General features: G+C 47.0%; 1 protein-coding gene across 1 annotated transcript; it reads left to right on the top strand.

The window, feature by feature from the left end:
- Window positions 1-5,418: 5,418 nt before the first annotated feature.
- PSMG3 (proteasome assembly chaperone 3) lies at window positions 5,419-9,456 on the top strand. Its single transcript, XM_065684497.1, is given in 5 exon segments — window positions 5,419-5,446; window positions 5,449-5,514; window positions 5,517-5,606; window positions 6,013-6,230; window positions 8,423-9,456. Coding segments are annotated over 5 exon segments (555 nt in total). The 3' UTR covers window positions 8,576-9,456.
- The last annotated feature ends 1,163 nt before the right edge of the window (window positions 9,457-10,619 follow it).

The following is a 10,619-nucleotide window of genomic DNA, read 5'->3' as shown; positions in this document are numbered from 1 at the left end:
AATGGATTTTTCCTCTTTCAACTGTGTAACAATGAACAACGATTAGAAACACTTTTAATTTCCAGCGTTTCAGGGATCAATGGCCACGGAGAAAATATGCCCTTTTCAACCAAGTTTTTAATTGTTTTCTCACTTGAAAGAGGAGCTAATTTATTACTGGCAGAGCACAAGGCATTTGTCTCATCAAGATATATCATTTTAACTCTGGGTGGATTCTAGACAATAACACTATTTAATTTGCTGTTGCAATTAAGTGATTTATACAACTGACTAAACTATTAGTATCATACTAATACTCTGCAAGAGCTACGTTGTTATTTTCTGTGCTGTCGCACTTCTTAGGAACAGAGTGGTACAAGTTTTGTACTTATGAGCTACGCCACAATTACTTTTACAATCCACTCCATTTGCATGGTGACTTTCATCTGACAGTCCACCACAAGCAACCGAAAAACTCTTGCATAAACTACAGCGAGCTTTATGGCAATTACTGCTGTCTTTACTGATCCATGGAGATAATTTCTTCAGCCATTGCAGTAATGCAAAGCTTCTGCTGTTTACAGGGCGGATCTGTTGATGGATGATACCATCCACAGGCACTGTCATAGCCAAGATCTATGTAGGGCTGTTATTTGACAAGTGAAAATTATGTAAACAGTACTTAAAGTCAATCTGGCTTCATAATGACTCTGCCTGCTCCATATACCCTGCCTACAGTGTCCAGTACAGACATCTGATATTTCATTATAAATATTGGGGATAAAAGTTATTATCAGACAGCACCAGCTTGACTGCATGATGTAATCCAGCCTCTTTCAGGTACCTGGAGCTCTTTCAGCACTTTTAGGTAGTCTGAAGCTGCTCTGGAGATAAATTTCACGTATTTCAAGAATGTCATTTTCATTTCAGTGGTTGCTGAAATAATTCCTGGGTATCTTTTGCAAAGACATGTAAGATCTGATGGTTTTAAAAGTACTGAATATATGAAAACTACTGCTCTTCAAGACCAGGAACCCAAGAAACTGTTTTCAGCAACATTCTTCTGTAGATGTGACTTATGTGCCTTTTGTCAGGCTCCGCAACCTCAGCAGTAGCCCCCTTGTAAAACTCTGCTGGCACCAAGAGAGCTCCTTTCTCATCCCAGCCCCATGGATCTGGAGTCCTCCTCCTTCAGCCTGCACAGCAGCTCAGAAAACACAAACGACACAGCATAACAAAGTCCTACAAGGGCTCCTGGAGTACTCCTCTATTTATACGTTGCTAAATCTGACTTTAAAAACCAGTTACTTCCAAAGGGCTCCAGTCAAATTGCTACCTAGATGTTTCCAAGCCCAGCCAGAGCATGCTGGCTTACTGCCACGGTTTAAATCCTACCCTTTCACAGAAAAACATGCTAGTGCTCATATGTGGGCAGTGCCTGTTTACACAAACAATAATGTTTTCTTACGAAGTTGCAAACACAAGAAAACAAGCATGACCTGAAAGAAGAAAACAGCATGACCTGATAGTCCCCAGCATGCAAAGACATCCATCCATTTCAGATACGCAGCTCGCACAGAAAGGGAATAATGTGGTTTCTGAGCATTATGGGGTTTTTTTCTTAAAACACTGTTTTTTCCAGCTGAATTACACATTTGGGGGGGTGGGGGGAAGTGTTTAATCAACAGCTAAATAGCTTAGAGTGGTTCTGCAATGCCTAATTGATCGGTTTAGCCTTCCGTTTATTCGTGGAACAAATGAAGAGATGGCCCATACAATAAGAGTGTTATGGACAACTTAAGAACAAAGCAAACCTCTTAGACATGTCTCTCAGAATAAGAAATGACACTAGTTGTTGTCTTAGGGAGCACAGAAAAGCGACCAATGTACAGAAGAGCTGGAATGCCCTCATCTTCCTTCAAGGTACGATCACATGGAATTACAGCCTGAGAGCTTTAACTCTGAGAATGCTGTTCAGCTATCACCTAATCCTGAACACATCAAACTCCTCAGCTGCTCAAATCTTAACCTCAGGCTTCCCTGCAAACCTGATGCCCCATTTCTGTCTGTCTGGCAGTTGGTTTTGGTGATGTCTGGCAGGCCCAGACCTACAACAGCCTGAAATCTAGAAACCAGCAGATAAAACAGCCAACTTGAGCCGCAGCAGGCTTAACTCCTGGCTGTGGATAGCCAGGTTCAAAGCTGTGCTTCCACTTGGCATCAAGCAGTGACAAAGCCTCTCTCCACTCACTGTAGAGCCAGCCAGGGACTTCTGGGGCTAAAGCTAGTCTTTGAGAACAGCCCCAGATGTGCTCCTCTACCCCTTCTCCAAGGGCCTCAATTCAGCAGCATTTTCTGAACTCTGCCTCTGCCAGGCTCTACTTAAATGCAGTGGAAACTGCTTGAAAGCACCAGGAGGTGGATTTCTCCCATCCCTCCTACTCCTTTGACACGACCCCATGGAGAGAGTACACATACAACCCCACACCACCCACATCCCCCTGACCTTGCAGTGACAGCAATAAGGGGAGAGGAGCATCCCTGATATTGTCTGGCCAGAAGCATGCACTTAAAGGCTGCTCTGCTTCATGTACCAAATTTATAACAAGAGTCAGAATAATTCCCAAGCAGCTCCCGCATCAGGGAGCAAACTAATTCCTTTCCTCCCTCCTTGGCTGCGTAGCCCTGAGCGCAGCTGCACCTGAGGTTCCAGCTCACAGTCTATATTCTGCATCATAAAAGATACAAGAGAGAAATCTAAACTAGAGAAGTAATAACCTGTAAACTAATAAACCAACCCGGCACTTTGATAGCTAGGTGCTCCCAAGAGCAAGGATTATTAATGGATGTCCTCAAACATGGTGTGTCTAGTTTTCAAAAGAAGTGGGAAACATTTCGGATGCTCTGTGGATCTTACACGTTTGCTCTTATAAAACCAGCTCAGAAAAAAAAAAATGCAAAGTTTACGATAAAAAGCAGCCTCCTTCCAGTCTACACACACAGAGGCACTCAAGCAGTTTAAAGAGTGGTAAGAAACCGCTCAAATGAATAATAATAAAGGTATAAAGCTGCAATAGGCAGGTTTTGTTATCAAAGTATGGGGCTGCAAGTCATTGATTTTCTCTGGTAATTGAGAGAGAGACACGCATGACTTATGTGTCTTCAGCAGCAAAAGAAAGTATCCTGAAATCCTGCAGAATCTCCAGCCAAGGACTGGATGGCTCTGAACTGCTGTCTGTCCCGATTATTTCCCTCGGATCGTAAAATGCAGTGTATTAATACTGTTATGTCTAAAGAGAGTTTGTAGTAATGTCTGCAATGTGATTAGGGATCTTTGGAGGAAAATTGCTATAGATAATGGAAGTGTAAGCACAGATACACGTTCTTCTAAGCCAGAAAACACTGGGAAGCAGGTGGCAGCCAGACAGGGACCCCTCAGGAAAGGTTCCATGATCTGCCATGGTGTGTATTCCCAAATCTCCATCCCCTGCCTCGGTCACACAGACAACGGGAGCCTTCTCCTTAGTTCTTTTCTTTGTTTTTTAATGTATTTACTTTCACTGATGAAGACTCAGTGTCCGGTCACCTCCTGCCATCTGCTTCTAGAGTTTCCAACATCCCACCTGAGCTCCATGCCAAAATGAGGTATCCAAATGACTGAAACTGTTACAGACAACTCTTTTGTCCCAAACTAATCCAAACCAGCAAAGTGCAGTGTTTCCATGTAAATCTGAACTAGAGCGGACTCTTTATCGTGTAAAAATAAGATGGAGTCTGGCAAGGACGGCAGGAAGAATCTGGTCCTTTGTGTTCCCTGAAGTAAAACTATTCTCTGGAGGAGCAGGAATAAAGTTCTTTATGAGTCAGGAGGCTTTACTGACAAGAGCTGCCATTATCTCCATGGAACAGGCAAAGCCTCTAGTGACTGTGGCAAGCAAGGAAGAGGAACGTTGTTTTCTCGCCGTTCAGGAAAACAGACTATTTGCCAGATTGCAAGGAGTGCGGAAGAGGCATCAAGCCTCTGGATTAACCACAAGGATAACCTGGTGCATTAAAAGCCTTTCCATGGACCTCTGCTGCTCTCTAACGGTGCCTTAAGGGATTCTCAGCACAAAGTTTAAATCCTAGAATCATAGAATAGTTAGGGTTGGAAAGGACCTCAAGATCATCCAGTTCCAACCCCCCTGCCATGGGCAGGGACACCTCACACTAAACCATCCCACACAAGGCTTCATCCAACCTGGCCTTGAACACCGCCAGGGATGGAGCACTCACAACCTCCCAGGGCAACCCATTCCAGTGCCTCACCACCCTCACAGAAAAGAATTTCCTCCTTATATCCAATCTAAACTTCCCCTGTTTAAGTTTGAACCCGTTACCCCTTGTCCTGTCACTACAGTCCCTGATGAAGAGTCCCTCCCCAGCATCCCTATAGGCCCCCTTCAGATACTGGAAGGCTGCTATGAGGTCCCCACGCAGCCTTCTCTTCTCCAGGCTGAACAGCCCCAACTTCCTCAGCCTGTCTTCATACGGGAGGCGCTCCAGTCCCCTGATCATCCTCGTGGCCTCCTCTGGACTTGTTCCAGCAGTTCCATGTCCTTTTTATACTGAGGACACCAGAACTGCACACAATGCTCCAGGTGAGGTCTCACAAGAGCAGAGCAGAGGGGCAGGATCACCTCCTCGCCCTGCTGGTCATGCTCCTTTACCTGTAGCCTGTAGTTGTAGTTTTGTTACAACTTTTAATGCAAACCAAACGAAGATTCATTACATCCCTACGAGACGTTACCTGAACGGTTCACAAGTCAGGTCGCTATTGCTGCAGCCACAGCAGGGATAGTTTGTGTGTGGTGGGAATGGCGGTAGGGACAGAGAACACAGAAAATAAGGGCTGGAGCCTAGTTTAGATACAGCAATTGGTAGTTTGGAAGGTTGCAAGCCTCTGAGAAAGCCCAGACTTCAGAGCTTTGTATGAAATAGTGCTCAGAAATACTATTCATGAGTATTTCAAACAGGAAAACCAGCACTGGGTTACCTGTGTGCAATAAACAGAGATGTTCGTACATACTGCCCGTGGGACATGGAGGTTTGCACTCCTCACACGGAGGTCCTCATCTCCCATCACAGCCCCGTGGGGCAGCTGCCATCGTGCCCTCAAGCCCCACACGTCGCTCATGAAGCAGTTGGTGCCAGACGTGCCTCCTGTCCCACCAGCTGTGACAAGGGGAGGGCAGGGATGAGGACACGGCTGCTGCCATGGCCCCAAACCACCCTTGTTTTGATGGGAAAGCACGCTCGGGGGCCTGACCACCCCCCGGTGGGTGGGAGCGGAGAAAACGGGGGTGAAAACCGGGAAAACGGCATCAAAATGAGGCCGGTGGAAGGGGCTCAGCCCCGCGGCCAGCGAGGGGCGATGTCCCTGAGAGGAAGGGGGGGGTAATGGCGGCGGGTAATGGCGGCGCGGCGCTGAGGGGAGGGGAGGAAGAGCAGCGGCCGCCCCGCACCGCCGCCATCGCCATCACCCTGCGCCATCGCCGCCGGCCGGCGGAGGGAGGGGAAAGGCTCCGCTTCCGCCGCGGCGGGGAGGGCCCGGGCGGAGAAGGGCGGCGCGGCGGGGCCCGGTGCGGGTAGGGCCGGCAGGGCCTCCGGTCCCCCCTCGGCCCGGCGGGAGAGGGCAGCGCCGCGGCCTGCGGGGGCCCGGGGGTGGACAGCGGGGCTCGGGGGTCGCCCCTTCGGTGCCAGCGGGTGGGAGGCTGCGAGGGCAGGGAGGGCACGGCTCCATGGGTGCGATTGGTGTTCAACCGCGATGGGCTCGGTGTGCGGGCGGCTGCCGCCGGGCACTTAGATTTCCCATCGCCATCAGGGATGTGGGGTGCTGATGGCTGTTCCTGCACAAACACGCACCGCCAGATGCTTTGGTGCTCTGTTAACATTGGGTATTTCAAATGAAGGATTCAGGCTTTTGATAGCCCATGGCCCGTGTTTTTAATGTTACTTTAATGGTATCGTTGCTTTGTTGCTCTTTCTCAGCAGCCATGGCAGCGAATCCCATCGTGATGTCCAAGCAGCGAGAGGAGGTGGTACACGGGGTGCCGACAGAGGTGGTGTGCACGGCGTTCTCCAACTCCGTCCTCGTGGTGGTCACACAGTACGGCAAGATGGGCACAATCGTCTATGTGGACCCCAACACAGTGGGTGACAACGTGGGCAGGCCCTCGCTCACCACAAAGGTGCTGCTGGGCAAGGATGAGGTGAGAGTGGATACACAGGCAGCAAGGATAAGAAGGGGGGAATGTTGTAAGTGGGGCTGTGCAGGTTGCTGGGGAGTTGGTGGGTCACAGCAGTTCATGGTGTTTGCACATTAATTGAAGAGCCTCTTCCGAGGGGTTCATCAGAAACATGTGGTGCTGCTCTGCTCCTTGACGTGACAGAAGTTGAACTGAGTGGCTTGGGGAGCTGTTATTTCCTGTCCAAGGGTTGCTTTGCTGTGTTTATGGCAGGTTTGATAAAGCTCCTATTGATTTAAGGGTTACAAGATCAAACATGCAGCCTTTGATAACCTTTTTTGGGTTTCCGTTCCCAGTGAGGTTGTTTTCCTTCTTAAGTCCCTTTTTCTTACCCCCCTCAATCTATGCCAGCCACATCATGGACTTTAGTTGCCCTCTCCCAACTGTGCCTGCCAGCACCTTCCCTTGAGAAAGTTTAATTTGTTTTGCTTCAACAAAATGAGTTTTTATCGACCCTTTCACAAAGCTGGAGAGAAAGCAGAAGAAAATGTATTTCACAAAGCGTCAGCTAGTCGCCCATTAAAGCACTAAGTTACAGCGCTACAATATGAGGCTTTCCATCAGAGCTGGAGCTATCAAATATTACTTTCTAACCTTAACTAGAAAATCTCTAGCAACACAAGTTCTTGATTCCACCTGCAGCTTCCCCTTATGGAGTTCTTGTTCTTCAGTAATAGACTCCCTTCTCCGTTTGGGAGGTGCTTTGCTTTCCCTGTTATGATGTCTGCTAATTCTGACCACCTCCGTCCCCAAGCTGGTTTTGTGTTTTATTTGGAGATGGGAAGTGCCTTTGTTTTCTTTGTAGCGCTGTATTTCTAAATCATTTTGCCAGCTCCATTGGTCAGACTTTAAGGAAAGGCTTTCACTGGTTTGCTGTCTTCCTGCTAGTCCCCATTAACAACCCCGCTTGGGATGGTGCGCACTTCCATACCACACTGGTAGCTGAAATCAGGCCCATCCTTCTGATAAAATACATGACTGGGGATGTAAATAAAACCTAGACAAGCTGAATGGATGAAAGCTGAAGCAGTGAAGGTTCAGACTGGATATTAGGAAGCACTTCTTTACCAAGAGGATGGTCAGACATTGCAACAGGCGTCCTGGAGAGGTGGTCAATGCCCTAAGACTGTCAGTGTTTAGGAGGCATTTGGACAGTGCCCTTAATAACATCCTTTAACTTTTGGTCAGCCCTGAATTGGCTCCGGGTTTGTACTAGATGATTGTTGTAGGTCCCTTCCAACTGAAATAGTCTGTGATATTCTGTTCCTGTTTCTTTCTTGTTAAAGAAACCTCATTAGGAAGATAATATGCCTCTTCTTCCCTCCTTCAGCATTACTACTTAGTTCTGGTTTTCATTATTCTATTAAAATTAAAATCAAAACCAACATATCTTTTACACATGCTGTAAAAGACTAAAAAACACTATTTTGGGGTTTTTAGGAGCTGCAAAAGTAATTTTTTTTCCAGAGCTTGTATGTTAACATACCTTCATCAGCAACAAGGTTTTAAACAAAAGCTGCACTTGGAGACTTCTTCAGAATTCTGGTCCTGATGGAAGTAGAGGCATTTTGATCCATGGCATTTCGTATAATTTGATATTTGGTAGGTGGGAGGATTAGGGGAAGGAAATTGATGGTTAGGGTGGGAGGATTAGTGACAGGAAAGCTTCTCTGTACCAGCTTCCGAAGATATCCGGGCTGGTGCAGAACTCGATTAAAGTGCAGCTCCAGTTCAGTTGTTTCAGAGTGGTTTGGGTGGCTGTTACTCCTGTGTCCAAACTCTTCCCTTTTAAGCCAGCTGGGTGCATGCTTTGGCTTTGCTGGCCAGCCAAACTGCATGTCTGTTCCCAATCATGTTGAACCTCTCAGCAAACTGCACGCTCACTCTGAGTCCAGTATCATAGAATTATAGAATCCCAGACTGGTTTGCGTTGGAAGGGACCTTAAAGCTCAGCCAGTTCCACCCCCCTGCCACGGACAGTGACACCTTCCACTAGATTAGTTTGCTCCAAGCCCCGTTCAGCCTGGCCTTGAACACTGCCAGGGATGTATCAACAGGTTCTCAACACATTCCATGTCATTGCAGGGCTCTCCCAGCTCATGCAGGAGAGTTCTCCCAGCTGTGATAGCGTACATCTGTATGCCTTTGCTTTTCAGCCCCTCGTTCATGTTTGTGCCAAAAACCTGGTGGCATTCGTTTCTCAGGAAGCTGGGAACAAACCCGTTCTCCTCGCCATGGCTTTAAAGGACAAGACCATGGAAGGAATACAGGCTCTACGGGAAGTGATCCGAAGTTGCCAAGTGTGGTGAAGTTGTGCCATCTGGATTCAAGGAAATGATCTTGAGTCTGTGACTCATCACCACCTATTTAAAAGGACAAGAAATGAAAATGATGGAATGTCTTTGTGCTGGTTTTGGACGAACTGAGGAATTTCATGAATTTTTCTCTACTGTGTAGAACATTTGTGGGTTTTGTTACTGTGACAGGTTTGCAGTCCATACAGTCAGTGATGAGACGAGGGCAATTGTCTCAACATACAAGAGAAGCGTTATTTTAATCACATTGGGTGGGATGTATATTTGGGAAGTGGCGTGGCTCTTGCATTTGTATCCTGAGGAGCGATGGATGCCAAGCTCTGGAGCTACGCTGCACCGCAGAGGGGGAACACCCAGTGCAGGGTGAATGAAAAGAAACATTGACAAATCTAATTTTACCTGTTTTCTTTTTTGCTCTGTGAAAATGGCTTCAATTGAAATACAAGCCTGTAACAAATCAACGGCAGTTGCATAATAGGAAAGGTTTTCTTGCTTGTTTTTAAGGAAATGAGTCCTATACGACTGCTTTTGTCCTCGTGTCAGTCCTTTTCCTGATGCAGTCAGAATCCATTTTCCACTTTCGCTCTGGTTTTAAAGAGAGGCAGATAATTATGCTCTGCAAATTTCATGAAAGCTGACATCAGGGTGGAAGACAGGAGCCCAATTTAGTGGTGCGAAGGAGACAAAGAAGAGCTGCTTGTGCATTATGTGGTACCAGCACATCAGAGAGGCAGCACATACCTCGGTGGGACCACTTGCAACAAGCTGTCCCTCTCCTGAAGCATCTGTCATAGGAGACATGGGGACGGAAGTGTTTTGGGGGGTTACACATGGGTGTTTCTCCCAAGTCTGTTGAAATAAAAGCGTTCAATGAAGTCATATGAGTTGATGCAATGCTTAATAGCCAGGCTTTGCTTGAAAACACATTTGTTTTTACCTCTTGTTGTAACAACACCAAGTAGTAAATTGTTAAGTGAGCTGTTACACACTTCTGTCACTTATTGGCAGAGTAGAATAGAGGTTAGGGCTTGGATTCTGAGCAGGCAAAGCCTGTGCTGCATTAGGACCTGTTGGCAGGGCAGAACCAGCCCAGAGCCTCTGCCTGCCCCACGCAGATCCAGCTGCTGGGATGTTTCTGTTGCTAAAAAAAATCCCCTACAAGTAGAAAAGCAGAAAGTGGCTTTCGAAAGGACTCTTTTCTCTGCAGTCATTTACAGCAGTGAAGGGATTATGAGAAATGAAACTTTAAAAGTACATTCAGGCACTGCAGGCTTGCAGCTGCCCCTGACAAGAAATTTCAGCTAAAAATAATTCTCCAAACTGTGCTTCCAAGAATCAAAGATTTGCATCTGTCAGAGCTCCACATTTTCCCTCATTTATGCTTTTTTATTGGTCTAGGAAGGCTGAGAGAGGCATGTGGAACTTGTTAATGACGATGCTGGTTTGTTAGTAGAGATTCTTTCCTGACATTAAATTCAATGTATTTCCCAAACCCTGGCCCTCTTACGGTGTCCACAGCTCCAGCAATGTGCACAAACCATACACTTATTATCAAATTGAATGTAAATTGCATCTTCCACCATGGTGATACAGTGGCAAACCACCACTATGCCCTGAAAACCTGAGTGCTGCTACCTAAAAGCCAACCACAAGCTAACCACCTTCATTTCCTGGCCCTGTGTGCTACCAGGTCTACACAGGGTGGCAAGTAAAGGACTTTTTCAGCTAAAACCTGGCTTTCAGATAATGCCAGGGCATGGGGGTTATTTCCCTGCCCACCCTGTCCATATCACCCTCAAGGCCACCAAGGAGGAAGGACCTATAGCACATAGCTATAAATTGAGGCAGGACAGCATCCATCTCTCCTTAAAGCCTGTCCAGAGGAGTGGGTGGTGCACACACAGGGCTCTTGCTGTGCTGGTCCTGTGGGTGCTTTACCTGAAAGCACCCATTTGGTGTTGGAAACAGGAGACGTATATCTTGCTGTCTTTCCAGGGGTGATAAATTAGACCATGGGCAACAGGTCCTTAGCTTTGCT

This window comes from Lathamus discolor, chromosome 6 (genome assembly GCF_037157495.1).
Source record: "Lathamus discolor isolate bLatDis1 chromosome 6, bLatDis1.hap1, whole genome shotgun sequence".
NCBI lineage: Eukaryota > Metazoa > Chordata > Aves > Psittaciformes > Psittacidae > Lathamus > Lathamus discolor.
This window is presented reverse-complemented; position numbering and strand designations above follow the sequence as displayed.